The sequence below is a fragment of the Adiantum capillus-veneris genome, chromosome 2 (genome assembly GCF_014529385.1).
Source record: "Adiantum capillus-veneris isolate H3 chromosome 2, ASM1452938v2, whole genome shotgun sequence".
Lineage (NCBI taxonomy): Eukaryota > Viridiplantae > Streptophyta > Polypodiopsida > Polypodiales > Pteridaceae > Adiantum > Adiantum capillus-veneris.
The window spans coordinates 136474061-136492473 of record NC_140932.1 but is presented as its reverse complement, the minus strand read 5'-3'; the positions used below and the strand labels follow the sequence as shown (position 1 = coordinate 136492473).

General features: G+C 41.3%; 1 protein-coding gene across 2 annotated transcripts; it reads right to left on the bottom strand.

Annotated features, from left to right (window-relative positions):
- Nucleotides 1-8582: 8582 nt before the first annotated feature.
- LOC147463708 (uncharacterized) lies at nucleotides 8583-13192 on the bottom strand. Of its 2 annotated transcripts, none has more exons than XM_086490377.1 (5): nucleotides 12956-13192; nucleotides 12805-12877; nucleotides 9263-9314; nucleotides 9104-9173; nucleotides 8583-9017 (listed from the first exon to the last, which is right to left on the bottom strand). In XM_086490377.1, the coding sequence occupies exons 1-5, from the start codon at nucleotides 13115-13117 to the stop codon at nucleotides 8925-8927; spliced, it is 450 nt and encodes a 149-aa protein (XP_086346503.1). In that variant the 5' UTR covers nucleotides 13118-13192; the 3' UTR covers nucleotides 8583-8924. The 2 variants fall into 2 exon arrangements, with proteins under 2 accessions (XP_086346503.1, XP_086346510.1); XM_086490384.1 differs by having other exon boundaries at nucleotides 8583-9020; nucleotides 12956-13188.
- Nucleotides 13193-18413: the final 5221 nt, after the last annotated feature.

The following is an 18413-nucleotide window of genomic DNA, read 5'->3' as shown; positions in this document are numbered from 1 at the left end:
TAATAATATAGACAGATTTTGATCACTAGATTGATAGATAGAGCGTTGCTTGTGTAGTTTGTTGCTTTAATTGTTTTTTACCTTGAAATTGATAGGTGAATTTGCTATTGCGAGCAGATTAAATTCAGTTTCCATCAGATTATCCTTGTGCACCATGGTGAAAGGACACGAGTGGAGTTATGTGTACGAGCTGCATGTCGAAAAGAATACATCTCGATTGAAATGCAAGTCTTGTGGCCATGAGTTCAGTGGGAATGCGACTAGAATCAAAGTGCATATGTTTAAGTCCCTCGCAATGTCTCGGAGTGTTGACCGAGCCGAAAGATATTCATGTTAGATTTTCCAAGTACTTCCTTACAACAGAGAAGATTATTGTAGCTAAAAAGAAAGGTGGTTCTCCTAATGAAGTTCTAGCGGATTCTGAAATCTCTATTTCCAATGAGGAGATGGAGCATGTGTATACACAAGCAAATGATCATACTCCTCATTTAACTCCTCTTGATGGGCATGCTTCAACGTCAGCAGCAGACCCTATCACAATTAAAGCCAGTAAAGCATCACTAATGGGCAGACGCTCTACAAGGCGTTAGATAAGCAATGGTTGCTTGAGTTGCACTTGAAATTAACACAAGCTTTTGTGGTATGTGGTATACCATTTAATACTATGCATAGCTCCATATATCAAGATTCTTTGATGAGCACATCACAAAAAGGGTGTGCTTTTTTATTACAGCAAGATGCACACAAAGTACTTAGATAAAGTGAAAGACAATATTGAATCCATCCCTAAGCACCTGGTGGTAGATTTTGTTCCTGCATAGGGTTGCACTATAGCATTAGATAGATCGACTAATTGTCAGAAGAAGCCGCTAATCAATGTGATGCTTATGAACCCTAGAGGGTCTATGTTTGGAGAAGCTATTGACACCTCGTTGAAAGAGAAGATGAGCGACTATCTAGCAAGGGTATATGAGTGCGCAATAGCAAGGGCAGGTGGGCCAAAGCATGTGACTGGAATCATCACAGATAATGCATCCAACTATAAAGCTGCATGAATGGCTATCCAAGTTAAGTACCCATAGATTACCTGGGTGCCATGTGCACCTCATACTCTTAATTCTCTTTTAAGGATGTTGATAAAATGGCTTGCATAAAACAAACTCTATTGGATGCAAATCATGTGGTGAAATTTATCAGAGAACATCAATTTTTGTATGCTCGTCTTTGAAAAAAGTCTCCCAATAAAACTCTATAGATATTTTGTGCTACAAGGTTTGCTACTTCATATTATGTTCTTGCTAGCTTGCAAGAATTGAAGCTTGACTTGATGGAAACTGTAGCTGATAGATGATGGGATGCATGGCTCAACAAGTATCCTAACAATTAGGATGCAGCTACAAGATGTGCACAGCTTGTGAATTCACCAGTTTTCTGGCATAATATAGAGAGGATTGTCACTCTGGCAAAACCATTTGTAGATCTTTTGCGAACAGTTGACAAAGACTCTCTCATCTTTGGTTAAATTTATTGGTATATGTTAGAAGCCTTGAGCAAAGTAAAAGAGCATGTTGGCTTTGGTGCAAAGGACAAAGCTGCCATAAATCACAACTGCCAACAATCAATGGGTGCAGTTGCATACGCCGTTTCATGGTGAGACATTTGTATTGGATCCTAAATTCCAAATGCATCAATAGTCAACCAACAAAGAATTCATGACCGACTTCAAAATAGTGTGCTCTCAACTCTTGGGATAGGAGGATGGGAAAGTTGATTTTCATCAACGTGTTGATTATGCTAATAGAACTGGTATTTTTCAAGATCCATGGCATATAGATGCCATTGCCAAAACAAGTGCGCCTCTATGGTGGAAGGAGTATGGTGGGGAGAAGGTGAAGTTGGAACACATTGTAGTAAGAATTTATCAGTTACAGCATCGTGGAAGTTGTTAGAGAAACTGGTCGACATTCAACTTTATGCTCTCTCTCTTCTTTATAAATAGCGTGGTCAAGTTATTCTTCCATATTTGCAAATCAAGCGAACATGCAATGATTAGAAAGTTTGGATTAGAAAGTTCATTAATAAGTCATTACATTAAAACTACTTATTGAATACCACTTATATAGTTGCAAGAAAGAGACATGATAACTTGATCATGTTGCAAGAAAGAGACAAAATATCTACATTTGCCACTAGAGACAAGACAAAAATATAATCATCACTTTAGTCATCAGCTTGTTGTAAGCCATTACAATGTCATAACCCACTCTATGGGCACCGTTTAGACAGAGAGAGAGAGAGAGAGATGAAAGGCGTTAGATCGGGTTGATGGATTATTTCACTTGCCACTCTCAAGGTGTTTAAAACTTCCTCCTTCTTGATAGACATGGTGTACTGAGGCATGAATGTTCACACTTCTTTGCATTGAGAGCTAAGTGTCCTACACTTTTGTGCTTTTGTGAATGAAGAAAGGGAACTTATGGTAAGTTCTGATTTTTACGCATTATCTTCTAGTTGAATATTGTCAATTTATCATCGTGCCATTTTGTGCTAATTCACTGTCTCAATCCGATTTTTTTGTTGCATTCGTAATCTCAAAGAAGGCCTTGATGAGATGAGGGATTACATCTCAAAGAAGGCCTTGATGAGATGAGATGAGGGATTACATTTCCATATATGGCACGTTAAGAGTAGGGAATTATTTATGAATCTATGTCCACAAAGCTGGCCTTCATTGAGTACATCATTTTAGAAGATTATAAGGTTGTTATGTGCTTGGTTGAAGACACTTGCAGAGAATGAATATTCTCAAAATTATCATTGTACTAAAGGAAAAGACTTACCAACCTTGAAAGACAATGTCCACAAGAAGAAGAAGAAGAATGATGCTACCACTCAGAAAAGATTCATGAAGACAATGGAGCTTATGCTGCTTCGTCAAGCAAGGTAAAGAAGTGCCATGAATGTGGAAAGGTTGTGCATTTTGCCAAACATTTTTCAAAAAAAAACCAAGAACCTCACCCACCATCCAAGTGCTATTTCAAGGATAAAAAGGAAGACAAATGCAAAGGAAAACTACATGTTGGTTAAGGTACTACTTCCCCTTACATTTATGGGGAGGATGGCAAAGCTCTCATTTTGATGAAGCCTACCTCTCATTATTGTTAAGGTAGTAAGTTTTATCTTTTGTAGCCTTTTTTTTTGTTTGGTTGGCCTGTTATCTTGATGGTCTCTTGTTTGGTTGTAGTCTACCACTCTCTATTCTGAAGGTTGCATATGTTAGACTTGTTGTAGTCTCTAGTTGTGGGGATAAAGATGACAGGTGCCTTGCCCCAGGACGGATGTTCATTGACCGTCACCCAATGACTCTACTAACTTACTCACTTATTCTTTATACATACAAGAATAAGGAATGAGTGTTGCTTTAGGGCACTCTTCTCTCTCTCTCTCTCTCTCTCTCTCTCTCTCTCTCTCTCTCTCTCTCTCTCTCTCTCTCTCTCTCTCTCTCTCTCTCTGCTTATGTATTCGTGCAAGAGCAGTCTTTCCATATGCATTGTGTACCACTAGTGATTGCCAAGGGAGCCCGCAGTATCTTGGTATACCCTATGCATGTATCCGAGAGGTACAAGACGGCATAGTCACAAGACAGAGCATGTAGCTATGTAGGAACTCTGTAAAGACAGAGGTAGAGCGGCAGTGCTCTAGTAAAATTTAGTAAGTGTCATTGGAGTTAGTACAGAGAGAGGTAGAGGGGATCTACTTCCTAGAGACACAGGCAAAGATGACAGACATGGAGCTCTTTGATATGCTCATGCTAGAGGTTGATGAGTTGATGCCAAGACACATGGTTCCGCATATGGATACGGAGGAGGTGATTCTCTGCAAGAGTTGACACATCCCGTACGTGACCAGTAGTCCTAATGGTAGAGAGTATGCACATAGCATTGAGGAGGCTAGAACAATTGGTATCAAAGCCACTACTTGGTGATCATAGGGAGCATGGACATCGAGAGCTTTGTGGTGATAGCTTGCTTGCTCTATTATCGGTGGTGGAGAGATCAAGAAATCTTGGAAGCTTTGTGAGAACGCAATGGGAGCTTGTGGACTCACCTAAGAGTGATGTATGATCTTGTGGAAGCTCTAAAGAGAAGGTGAAAGATAGTGTGTAGGTAAAGGTATTGTCCTAAAAATTGTGTGTGTCATAGCAGTTTTTTCAAAAACGTTTTTCTTTTTGTAGAATGCAGATCTGAAAATTTTGCCCATTGCCCCACTCCATTTCAATGTGGTCTACAACTTTGCAGTTTTTTTTTTTTGCAAATTCCTTATCGTTTTGCTGATATTCAGTGCAGACTAACTGTATGCAAAAAACAAAAAAGGTTCTTTGTTTTGTGCAGCGTGAGAATAGGATGCACTTTGGAAGCACGACAGCTTCTTAAAGTTAAGTACATAAATCTGAGGTTAAACATGCAAATGAGGTTTTGATGCATGCTGCTAGAGTGGTGGCTTCATATGCCAGTGACAGTGATGTCATGTTTTCCTTTAGCATTCCTAGTGCTTACATGTCTTTGAGAGGTGGTATTTCTCCATGTTGGTTACTAGATGAGGATGCAATTTTCTACGCCACACCACATCATGAGTGGTTTATCACTTTCTCTAGTGGGAGCTTTGATTGTGTGCACTTGGTCGATGGTTCAAAGTTTGACATTACATGTGCAGGAGATGTTTACTTGTCATTATCTAGTGGTGCGTCATATACGCTATGACATGTGCGATCTTAGTGAGACAGTTAGTAGATTGTGGGTGTCATGTACTACTTTGAGAGCGGTCTTTCCAAATGTATTGCTAACAAGACAGACCATGCAGCTATGCAAGACATGTCAGTAGACTCTAGAGATAGAGGTAGAGTAGCAGTGCTCTAGTGAGACACAGCATGTATCATCGGAGTTTGTGCAGATAGAGGTACAACAAATCTGATCCCTAGAGATATAAGCAGAGATGAAGGGCATGGATTCTTTGATATGCTCATGCTCGAGGTTGATGAGTTGATGTCAAGACACATAGTTTTGCATATGGATGGGGGGGAGGTGGTCCTCCAGGAGTTGACACATCCATATGCGACCAGTAGTCCTATGGTACAGAGTATGCACATAGCACTGAGGAGGCTAGCATAGCCATGTTTTTGTAGATTTTGTCAATATTTGAGAGTCTCATGTTCAAGTGTTAGTGTCGAGGCCCGACTTAAAGGCTGCAATGGGAGTATTTGCAGCAAGGCTTGTTAGTCGTACAATGACTAATGCTAGTATGATGCTTTGTGGAGATATGCAGACCATACAAAGATGTCTACAAAATTTACATGCACGCTCTAGCATGGATACGCACACTCACCTATCACTAGAGCCGATACAGATGTAGATCGTGTGAACGAGCCAGTGGGCATAGATTGAAAGACTGTCTCACCTATTTTCTTGTACATACTAGTAGTTTAGCTAGTAGGTTCCACTTAACGACACATTCTGCTTTAAGTGGGAGGTTGTTGGGATAAAGACGGTATGTGCCTTGCCCCAAGATGGATATTCAATGTCCGTCGTCCACTGACTCTAGTAACTTATTCTTTATACATAGAAGAATAAGGAGGAGTGTTGATTTAGGCCACTCTTCTCCACCCCACTCTGTGTATTCTCTCTCTCTCTCTCTCTCTCTCTCTCTCTCTCTCTCTCTCTCTCTCTCTCTCTCTCTCTCTCTCCATCTTTGCACACACTCCACATTCGTGCATCTCTTCACTAGTTTGGTCTATATATCTTGCCCAACTTTTGTGTGTTGAGGGGAGTTTGTTTCAAGAATAATGTTTTCAAGAGTCGATCAAAAAATATTGTTGAGGTGTTTTTTTCTCACGTCTCTCTCGAAGCCTCCAGCTATGTGTGTATGTATCATGTCATGCATATTCATGTATATATCATCATTGCACCTATTTCTTCTTGTGGAGGTCCACCTCTTTACCTATATGATGAGCCAAGGGTATCTAAGCCAAATGTGAAGTAGTCAAAGCATCTAAGTTCAAGGATGCAATCTAATACATGCACTTGTACCCCTACATATGGTCTCCTATTCTAGGAAATTCTTGTTCTTCTCAAAGGCCCATAAAGGTGCAATTTTTTTACTCTTGAAGCTGGTTGATTAGAAGATAATAATCTACTTGTTTTATTTCTTGTCTCGATATTGCATTATGTCATTCTAGATAAGCTACTAATTCAGATATGGTTGATCTGTTATGGATGCGTCTACACTATCCTCCATAACGACCAACCCTTTAGATGTTCCATTTTAAATCCTATGCCATAATGCTAGTGATAATCTCTACTAATGTTGATATCATCCACAAAGACACACATACGTCAAACCAATAGTGAACAAGCACTATTGTCATGATCTTTCAAGACACAAAGACTTCAAACCAGCAGTGAATTAGCTCTTGTCACTTCATTGATTTCATGCATGGATTCCTAAGCCCATAAAATGCTTTCACAATGTGCATGCTTTGTTTTCCATTTTGCTATCTCAAACTCATGTGGATGCTCCATAAAGTCTGTTGCTTTGCTTAGAAAAGTTTGTTTTATGTCTGTCTGCATGACCATCCACTCTTTTTGTGCAACACAACCTAGAGGAGCATAGATTACGGTCAATGAATCTTGGGAGCAGAGTATCTTTGTAATCAAGTCTTCTACCTATACACATTCCCTTGCAACACGTCAATCTTTGTACTTATCCCCCTATGATCCATTTGCTTTGTACTTGTGAAAACTATATGCTAAGAGTCGAGCATTGTACTTATTTGTTGATGATACATCGGGCTTGTACTTGTCCGACACAACCTCTTCAAACCAAAAACCTTATGCTTCTTTGGATTATCAAACGGTCCCAAAGGATGTTTACTCATGATAGTATTCTAATTTGTTTGCATAGGTCCCATGCATTTTGGGCTCTCTTTTTCTGCATCAAGTCTACCACGCTCTTGACATAATTAACCATCTCTTGAGTCCACCTTCACTCCTCCCATCTCTTGGATTGCCTAGGTTATCTATGTACATTACCAATAATTTATGGCTCTTTTCCATCAAAGAGTTGAGACTCGTGTAAGCCCTAGTAGCATGATCGCAATTTCCCAAGCTCTTCTGCTTACTTTTTTTGCTTACTTGAGGGTATATGGGCTATCTTCTCCTCTTCACGTGGTTATGAAAGGGTGTGTGATCTTTGGACCTTTACTATACCCAAGAGATACAATTTTGGCCATTTCCATACCACTTGGTTCTAGAAGCATCCTCCACATGCATGCAAAGCAATCAATTGCAAAAATTTTGAACAAGGAAAAAAACGTTTCTCACCAAACAAAATAGCCATCCCCTTCATGACTTTTGGGTAACAAAGATTCAAGATGTATACATTGCTTGAGCCCTCCAGCTATCTAGTACACATTTTAACATTGGCATCCGTCTTGCCCCAACTCAATGATTGCATGGGTTGTATATATTAAGTTGCAATAGAGATTTTCACACTTCTAGAGGAAAAGACATTTCAAACTTGTGTAGGGATGGATGTCTACATTCATGAGATAAACATGTTGAGACCTTTCGTTGCAGGAGCTTCTTGTGGAAAGAGCAAAGAAGAAAAAACCGTGACACTTAATACTGAACATACAAAAAAATGATCTCATTTTGCATGCACACATCATATACATTGGGCTTGCACAGTGTTCGCAACAAGTCATAGACTTCTTCAAAGGGTCGCGAAAGAACACATATATGGTCTTCACACATATATGGTCTTCACACATAAAATGTGGTTCTTATTGATGTCTTATGGTCGCAAAAGGAACTTCTTTTTGTTGAGTGCCCAAAAACACTCTAGCTATCCAATTTCACTCCACCTTATGATTGATAGCCGACAAGTACACAGCTTGTATTCAGACTATAACAGTTCTGATGAGTAATCATTAACTTTCGACAGTTATATGATTTCAGAGGATGATTCGGAATTGGGTTAATCACGTTTACCGGAAGTAGACAAGAAGTGAAATATGATGGGGCAAGTGAAAAATCATTTCTAACAGGCAAATGCGTAAATAATGATAACGACGCGTGGGAATCTGCCAAACAGTTTGGGCCGAATCCCAAAGAAACGAAAGCAAAAAAGCAAGCTTCGATAAAGATCTGCATATGGGCTTTTCTTTTCTTCTTAATTGTTCTAATTGTATTCGGGCTACATCTCCTGCAGCTACAATATCAAATAATATTTCCTCTGAGGTTCTATTTATTATTTATAATTGAAATTCATTAGAATTTACCCTTTCCGATATTATTTCACCTAATGATACTTGTGAAGAGTTAACATTTTCAAGAACTTGAGATTCCGTGTAACTTGAAATATCTTGAGATATTGTTGAACTGGGATCAATTCCATTAAAATAGTAAACAACTGCTGCTACAGCTACTGCTACTACTATTCCTAACAAAAGGACCATGACCATCCACTTCAAAATAGATATTAGAGCATTAAAACAAGCACACCTTTGAGCCACTCTAAGATTCATCCACAAGAACCAGGCTCCAGCTTTACAACCCACTTCGAAGGAAATATTACAGCATTGAGTTGGCACATCTTTGAGCAACTCCTTGTATACAAAGCTTTCTAATGAAATACAAGTATAATGGACCTAGACTATCTGAATCAATATCCTAATTGGTAATGTTATACATGTTAATTCATGATGCCTAATACAACAACCCAGGTGTGAGCCCTGTTTCAGATGATGAGAAGAACATAACTCCAATTGTGTTATCAACTCCGAATTCTATATATTGGCAACACGTTATGTATGTACACTACTTGTTTGACTCAGCAAGCAGAGTGTTAGGTATAAATTATCCAATTAATCAAGTGTCCCTCATCTCCTCTTTTTGGCTGAAAAAACTGGACGGTAAGCTGAATTCTTCCTCCTGATTTTGGATTTCTTCTTCTTCATCCGGCTTCTAAACAAGATTGCTCTACTTTAAAAATCATAACAGCACTATGGCAACTATCGAGAGAAAAAAGATAATCAACACTAACTTACAAGCATTTCTATGTTGTAAAATCGATCCAAATGCTGTAAGATCTCATCGGCGGTGAAATGCTGGTGTAGCCTGTTCATCAAACCGCTCATTAGCCTAGATAGAGCTCACACACATACGAGTCATCCGACATGCGAGTACAAACGTTTAAGATTTAGAACCTTTTCTCAAGATACTCCATAAGGCCAAACAAGACAAAATGCCTGTGCATCCCTGCATGTTTCAAATTGATAAATGTAAGAGGGTGCCATATATAACAAAATGGCGAATTGAATACTGATACATTGTGTCACATGAAATGTAATGCATGCAACCAGTTGTGGTGGTGGGCATCTTGGGAATTCTCCTCAAGAGAGGCTACCATAAGTCAAGTTCAATCTTGGATAACTAAAATAGGGCATAAATGTGGAAGTGCACAACGACATGTGCTTTGGAAAAGCCATGGACACATCCACATGATGTAGTATGACAAACAGCCTATCTTTCAAGACATGAGTGCAGAGCTTCCACTCCAGGTTCAATTATAAAGTCGCTCTTGCGATTGGCCAACATCCACACTTATCAGCTAAAGCTTATATATTCTATGCAAGCGATAAAGCTTTTGGCCTTCTCAGCACCTTAGTATGACGGCTCAAAACGAGTTTACTTTCTGTCTTATCTAGAAATTTAATCCTCTTTTCTAAAAATAGAGTTTTCTTTCTTCATAATCAAATTGTACCTCCATCAATTTAGTACATAAGAATGTTTATCAGAAACGTTCTCTCTTTTTCGTTATAGAATGTGTCACTTCCATCTCCCAGCATCCCACATGATCATGCACACTTCTAATAGACTGGCTAGAAAAAGCTATATGTTCATGATATCCGATCTCATGAATGTGCATAAAAAATCTCGTTGTCACAACATAATAAAGTCGGAACCATACACAGCAGGAATTAATTGTAGATAGACCGTAGCAGTAAGCGCCTTTCAAAAAAGACACCATTAAGAATCGCTGTCCTTCCGTACCAACAACACATTTCTCACCAAGGATCTACAAGCAAGAGCTACAAATGTGTTGAGTTATGGCATCTCTCTGGATTCGTCTAGTCGGTCCCGGTGGGAGTGAGGGTTGTTCAGTGGCTGTGCCCTGCCAAAGTGGGTACTTTTCTCATGTCGGGATTTTGCAGCCATGTGTAGCTTGGACCCCTCGCCTCCCTATATAGGGTAAATGCCAATCTGCCCAGCCCATTCCTCCAGCTCATGACCTAATAAAATAGTGGCTGAAACATGGAAAAAGGGGACAAAAGGCAACAAAGGCCCAGAGGGCCCAGGGAAAAAAAATCCAATGGTGGAGAAAAGTACTCCCAGCACCTCCTCTAGACACAACAGACAGAGCCCGAGAGGGGGGGACTATTGGGGCAGCCTCTAGGGGTGCATATCGGGCAATGACAGCCACGTAAACTTTAAAGGCATCTTCCTTTGCGTTTTTGGCTCAGCTCAGTTGTGTTTTCCAGATCTGCCCCATCGTTTTTGCTGGACAGCAAGGAGTGTCAATTGATCCTTTGGATGCAATTCCCTCCTCAAGGCAGCCTTACATAGGCTTTGTGATCATGCAGTGGCAGAGTTTCTCATACGAGATCCAAATTCAAATCGAATCTCGCCAGGAAGATGCACCATATCTACGCTCTCAAAGCATGTTAGAGGGGATACCCATGCTGATGCCTTGCTAGGAGTCTCGTGTGCAGGAGCACATGCCAGTAACAGTAGCAGTAGCACTTGTGTGTACCTTGGATTTTTCCATCGAGGGCGTGTAAGATCTATGTTGGACCACCCTTGTCACTTGTTTTAGTAGTTTGTTATTAGCATGGAGAGCCTTTCCCAGATCTCTCTCTCTCTCTCTCTCTCTCTCTCTCTCTCTCTCTCTCTCTCTCTCAAATGTCCTGTCTCTTTCTACCTCAATGATCTCTCTTCTCCACACTTGTCTTGTATATGTATGTGGCATTGCAAGTGTTCTCTAGTGTCAGAGGATCTTATCGGAGTCAAGCCAGATCACAGTCGAGATGTCCACCGGAACGGAGGCCAGTTTGTCTTCCGAGTTTTCGTATAGCGTATGACTGTTCGCACCGTACGATCGTACAATATACATTCGTACGGTCATGCTTATTCAATACGGTCCAACTTTTTTTTATAAAAAAATTTGTAGCCTGGAGTATTTTGACTTTGTGCCCACTCCCTAGGTTATTTTTCATAAGTTTGTTAGGCCCTGTAACCTTAGACCTATGAACAATCCTAAGTCATGAGGTAATTTGTAGATGTTTTTAATGGTTTTAAAGAGCTTTTTAGAATACACCGTATTTATCCAAAGTATAGGATATAATTTGAAATACACCGTATTTTCCACACAAAACCGTACCGTACGACCATACAGCGATGTCTTCATTGCATCTTCCACTGCCTATTCTTACATAATATCAGAGCCTTTGTGTCACGACCACCTTGAATGCTCGGTATTGGCTAATCCAGTAACGTTTTGACCTTGATTGAGCGAGAAGAAGCTTGCTCTTTTTTCCTAGTTTTTCTCCAATTTGGGACTGATTTGGGTATGTGGAGGCTATGGACCCTCATCTATGACTTCCACATCTTCAAACCCTTAATTACCTCGATCTCTCTTCACTGAGGGGAATCCTGTGGGGGTTTCAGGATGTGGAGCATTGCTGGATTGCTTTGGCTTTCCCATATGGAGTTATGTTGCCATGCCTTCACGCAAGGGGAGCATCTTTTCCAGCCTTCTTCTTCAAACAGAAGTGTTCGGATAGCAATAGGATCTTCTTCAACACTTTTGGAGCAGTATTCTAGGGTTGTGTTTTCTTCAAGGAGATGGATTTGCAGATTTTCTCAGCCTTTAGGAATTGCATGTCTTTCTTGGAATTATCAACCGAGCTATCTATCAGAGGGGTGGCAGGTTGATGATTCAGTTGCACTCTTGTACCAAGTTATGGATTATGGATGACAGAGGGGGATTTCTTTTCTCCTAAAGGCAGAGGATGTTCTATGATTTTTTTATTTTCCATCCGAGGATAGAAGTTTCAATTCCAATGCACTCTTGTTCATCCGGTATGCGGCAGACCAAGTATATGTGTTGGAGTTGGCTTTGGCAGGCAGAGAGAGATATGTCATGTACACATCTAACCCTATGTGCATGTGGACAAGTTAATTCCTACATAAACCAAAAGCAAACTCTATGTGCATGTGTACAAGCTAACTCCTATAATAACTCAATTGAGAGAGAGAGAGAGAGAGAGAGAGAGAGAGAAAACGAGAACTACACAAACCAAAAGCAATCTTAACAAGAGATCATTATTGGTGAAGGAGTTAGCTTACAACGCAAAAAGGAATTAAATACGTGGTAAACGTCCTACTCTAAAACTACTTTTATCAGCAAATAGAACATGAAACCAACTGTGTGCGAGTCGGAACACATGCTCACAAAGAATTGGTCTCTTGTTTTCAAAAGAGCACAGACCTTTGAAGGGCACAAGGCATCAGCAGCTATGGTAGTTGAGTAGATAAGCATGCGAGTTCGTTCTAACAAAGCAACCCGCAATAAAAAATTTGCTTTTGCAATTTTCACTGAGCTAGTGCATCGTGCACCCTAAACAGGGATGATGGGCACATCAGTCATATGCAATGCATGCACACAAACATGATGGAGAGGGAAGACCTTGTAGTTTGGCAGGATGATACATTTCCAGAGCTTCGAGAAGGCGGAGCTCCAGCTCCACTTGTTGGAGGCCCTGATGCAAAAAACACAGAAAAGGTGACATGGGCAACTTTGAACCAGAGGAATATAGACGTAAGAGGGTGGGTAATGCCTTGGGGAGGGAAGACTCTGAGGAGAGGGGGGCGGGAGGGTGTGTGTGAGTGGAGAGCGAAGGCGTGGCGTCTTGCTCCGACACGCTGGGCTGCTCTATCGCTGCTGCCACTGCCATGGATGCCATCGTCCCACTTCCAACATCGCCCACCTTTTTCTTCATGATTAGATCTAATTGGTGGGCGTCCCCTGTGCCAGCGCGCGCGCGCGCACCCCCCCCTGTTAATATTAAGTTTGGGTGCGAGTATGGACAGGGAACCCACCTTAGGCTGGGTTCAGACGCGGGCACCAGCAACCCTCATCGAATTCTTCTACGCCGGCAACCTTCATCGAATTCTTCTGCCTCCGGCCTCGAGCATTCTTGCTGAAAAGTGAGCGAAAATCCTCATCTTCCCCGGGGCGGGGGTGGGGGGGTGAGAGTTAAGGGATCTACGACGGGAATTGAATCCACCATTGATCCCATCTCCGCCATGCAAAAAATAAACGTCCAAGCGGGTCGAAGCCCTCCACCTCTCGCACTGGAGGCGCGCATCCTATCCAGCCCACCTATCGCGACACGTTGAATGCATAGCGACGTTGGAGCTATAGATTCTAGCCCCCGCGCCCCCCCTTGCTGCGTTGATCCGATGGTCTAAAGCACCCCGCCCCGTCGAAAAAGCACCCCTGTTGTTGATCCCACGACTTCCACCTTGTGTCACTTATAAATGGGGGGGGGGGGGGGGGGGGGGGGGGGGGGGGTGTTTGCTCATTTTCTTTGTGGGTCCGAAGAAGTCTCCATTTGTTTCCTCCAATGCTCACACCTATCCGTTGTGCCATCTCCCCGTCTGAACTTAGCCTTACAAAAATGGGAAGCATCTACCCTCGACAGTATTTGACACCTCTCTTTTTTTAAGGGGATCTATGGTCTTAGATCATTGTTAAAATTGTGGGCCGTTCGATACAGGTGGAGAAAAATATATGAGTTGAGTGGGGTTTGACCTCACGAACTCTCTATCACGAGGCGAATGTCTTACCACTACGCTTGTGCACGCGTTTTGTTATACAAGGGATATTGTAGCATTATATTGAGTAGTTTTGGCCCACCGTGACCCTGGTTCACACCGAGTTCAACTCGAGTTTACATTGATTATGGGAGTTCCCCGACTATTTAAGTCCCCCTTCCCCTCCTCTCTCTCTCTCTCTCTCTCTCTCTCTCTCTCTCTCTCTCTCTCTCTCTCTCTCTCTCTCATTCTACACGCATCATACATTCTACACAAGACATATGTACATGTCTGTAACATTTAATGGTCTAGTAACTTATGTGTAGCGGAAAATAGCATGAACATAGTGAGCATTTCATTAGAATAGATTCCTAATGAGAATAACAAGAGTGCTTGGGTGGAGAGAGCAACAAAAAGCATAACACCTAGTTAGATAGCATGAACAATACTTCAAAAGAGAGAGAAATTAAGCAATTGACAACAGTTGAGGACCGGATTTGCACGGAGCCGGTCCCCCCTCCAAAAGGCTTTGTATTATGGTTTCTGCCATCAAGAGACATTTTACAATACAATTTCTTGTGTTCCTTCAATACTAGCTAGTGCAATGAAGATGGGAACTTCATGCACTAAGCAAAACACTTATCAAACACAACATCAATTCCCTCAAAGTCTCAAACCCAAGACCTCACACACCTTTGAAGATGGTGAGAGCTATAGCGCGGTATGAGAGTAGATCGAGAGGAAGAAGGAGTATTCTTACAAGAAAGATGTACATTTCCTCATAATCACTCATATTAGCATAGCTTAGCTTAGTAATTAGCATGGTAGACGAGATGAGCGTGCATTGAAGCTTGGCTCTTGGTTGGATTTGCATCACAAAGCCAAGAGTTGTTGGTGTAGGCCTCCCTTCTCACAAGCTTGGAGTAGGCGGTAAGCTTTCCATTAAAACTTGAGAAGGAGAGAGAGAGAGAGAGAGAGAGAGAGAGAGAGAGAGAGAGAGAGAGAGAGAGAGAGAGAGAGAGTCTTATTTTCTTCATACATGAGCTAGTGTGAGTGTGTAGGTGATAATGCCTTGCAAAAATCAGCCCCCTCTCTCTCTTGGTCGACCCCTCTTGCTATTTGCTCTTGCTAGCATCCTATTGGACCTCCCCAGGCTTAGCCAATGGTAATTAAGCAGCATAAGTGATAGCCTTGTGACGTGTGTCCCCCTTTCCCCTTTTGTGACAGCTTTAGGTAATTATTTAATTCAATTAAACTCTCATTGGACCCCTTTGCCTCCTGGCCAATAGGAATCAGGCAAGCCATTGGGCTGCTGAATGCTTATTGGTCCCCTTGGGAGACTGTCCAATAGTCTTCTAGAGAGCTTAATTCTTATTGCTTCTTTTATTAAGTGTTTTTAAATTAATTAAACTAGATTTACTCTAGCCTAATTCTCATCGGTCCACCTCCAAGGCCATCCAATAGGAATTGGGTACACCTTGTGGGCATCTGGGCTAGGGAGCTGACATGTGTCCCTCATTCCCTTTGTGTAAAGGGAGTTTGTGTGTGTGTGTGTGTGTGTGTGTGTGTGTGTGTGTGTGTGTGTGTGTGTGTGTGTGTGTGTGTGTGTGTGTGTGTGTGTGTGTGTGTGTGTGTGTGTGTGTGAGTTTCTCTCTCATCCCCTACTTGCAAGGCTCGCCCGGGGGCTCGCCCCCTCCTATGTAGGGATTGACAAAGACTTTTTGTGACACACACTAAGCATCCAATGTCCCTAGTGTTTGGCCTTTGAACACAACCTTAGCATTTTGGAAGTGTTAATGGGTTGAACCTTAGGGTCTTTTAAGCCCATTGTTGCACGTTGCTCTTTTGCAAATGGCCCCCCCTTTGGATCCCTATTGTGGCCAGTCTGCTAGCTTAACCAATATCATAGCTTTTTCTCCCCTGGCACTTCCCCATATTAAATGATCAGTTTAACATGAGAAAATCATTTAGGAGAATTAGATATTGATTATTATGACATTACCTCTCTCTTGAAATCATAATCTTCCTCGACTATGGGGTAGAGAAGATAAAGCATTTTCATTAGTCCTTTTCCTAGCGGGTAGAGGATCCCTATGTTACCCTACGACATCATTCCACAATGGATGACTAGTCCATTTGGCGCTTGAGAGCCTGAGGCTGCCGCAAGCATGTCTGCACATAGTCCTATCATCTTCCATAGTAGAGTGACAATCTCTACTTGGTGTTCGGGAGACGTCGTCTCCGCAAACTTGATCTAAGCATTCATACTACTTCATTTTTGTGTACAATAAAGAAAAAGAGAATCTTATAAGACAAAAAATTTGTTCATTTTGAACATTTGTACATTTGCTTACTCTTGGGAAGCATTGTGAGCATTGGCAAGGTTTAGGTTATCATTTAATCGTATGCCTTGCATCCATCTAGCATCTTCAAAAGGATAATTCTTAAACTTAATAAGATATCGTCGGATAGTCTTACCGCCTCTTAGTATCTTGTCTTCATGTCGGAGAATGGACTCGGGCTGCAGCACCTCTTCTTGGTCCTCAATCTCCGGTGGGTCTTCAATAGTTGGTTCTTGAGGTGGCTCTCCTTTGTAAGGCTTTAGTAGGCTCACATGGAAAGCATTGTGTATGAGCCAATGGTTGGGCAAATTGAGTTGATAGGCCATCTCATTGATTGGCCTAAGAATCTGGAATAAGTACGTTTCTACTCCTTGGAGAGTATGTTGAATGCCTCTATGCCTTGCATAGGGAGGAGTATGGGATTCATACATGAATTTCTCACAAAGGGAGTGGGTAACACATAGCCTATTACTGTGGAGAAGATAACCATCCTACAAGGTGAATGGTTCCTCTTTCTTCCCCAAAGCAAGGGTTGACATTATGTCTATATAGTCAAGGTCAGTAGCATGCTCATCTATCAAAGAAGATAGATAATTGTGAGTAGCTATAGACACTACATTAACTTTTGGTCATCGTGAAAGTGCATCGTCCAGTTGATTGTGCTTACCACCAATGTGAGAAATATGAAAATTAAATTGCGGAAGAAAATTTGCCCACCTCATTTGTTTGTCAGAAAGCTTGGTTGCTGTCATGAAGTACTTGAGACTTTTGTGGTCGGTTTGTAGAATAAATAAAGTCCCCAATAAATAATGCTTCCATGCGTCTAGGGCATGTGGAACAGCTAAAAGCTCTTTTCTATGAATGCCTAAGATCCATTCATCCATATTGAGTTTTCGTCTCTCATATGCTATGGTATGCCCTTCTTGAAGCAAGACTGCTCCAAGGCAGTCACCACAAGCATCACATTGGACTTCAAATGGCTTTGAGAGATCCACAAGCATGAGGACTGGTTGGGAGATAAGCTTCTCTTTGAGCTTGTCAAAAGCATTTTTCTCCTTAGCAGTCCATGAATACTTAAAGTTCTTCTTTGTTAAGTCATGTAATGGTCCTTCTATTTGAGAAAATTTTGCTATAAAGCATCTATAGTATGTACACATATCAATAAAGCTTCTCAGCTCATGTAGATTCCTTGGATTAGACTAGGCTTTTATTACCTCTAACTTTGATGGATCCATACGGATACCATCTTGAGAGATAATATGACCTAAGTATTGAATTTCTTGAAGGAAAAATTCACTTTTCTTTTGGTTGAGAAAAAGCTTGTTCTCCCTCAATGCCTGAAAAATCACTTGGAGATGTTGCTTGTGTTCCTCCAAGGACTTGGAGTAGATGATGATATCATCAAAGAAAACTCTAGTGAATTTGCGGTAGGGTCTAAAGATTTTCTCCATTAGATGATTGAACATGGCTGGAGCATTAGTCAAGCCAAAAGGCATGACTAGGTATTCATAAAGGCCAAACGTTGTACAAAACGCGGTCTTTAGGATATCTTCATCCACTATTCTTATTTGATGATAGCCACTTTTAAGGTCAATCCTACTGAAGTAGGTAGAGCCTTGTAGCTTATCAAACAAATCTTCTACCCGAGGCACGGGAAGTCTGTTTTTGATAGTGATATGATTTGGTGCTCGATAATCCACACACATATAGTATGTACCATCTTTCTTTTGCACTAGAAGGACTGGAGAACAAAAGGGAGATGAGCTAGGCCTCACCATCCCTTTGCCAACCAATTCTTGTACTTGCCTCATGATCTCCTCTTGTTGAACTTGAGAAACTTGATAAGGAGGCTTGTTCGGCGGTGAGCTTCCTGGTAGGAGCTCAATTCGATGGTCATCATCCCCTCGTTTTGGAGGTAAGTCCATAGGGATATCATCGATAAACACATCTTGGAATCCTTTTAGAAAATTAGACAAGTCTAACTCTTCTTGATTCCTACCATTGACATTTGATGAAACATTAGGACCTTTTAGGGACTTTGACCAAAATCATGTATGCAAAAACTGAGCTCTTCATTGATTTATCAAAAGTAGGAGGATTACAAGTGGTATAGTATGACCAAACTCACTAGCATCTA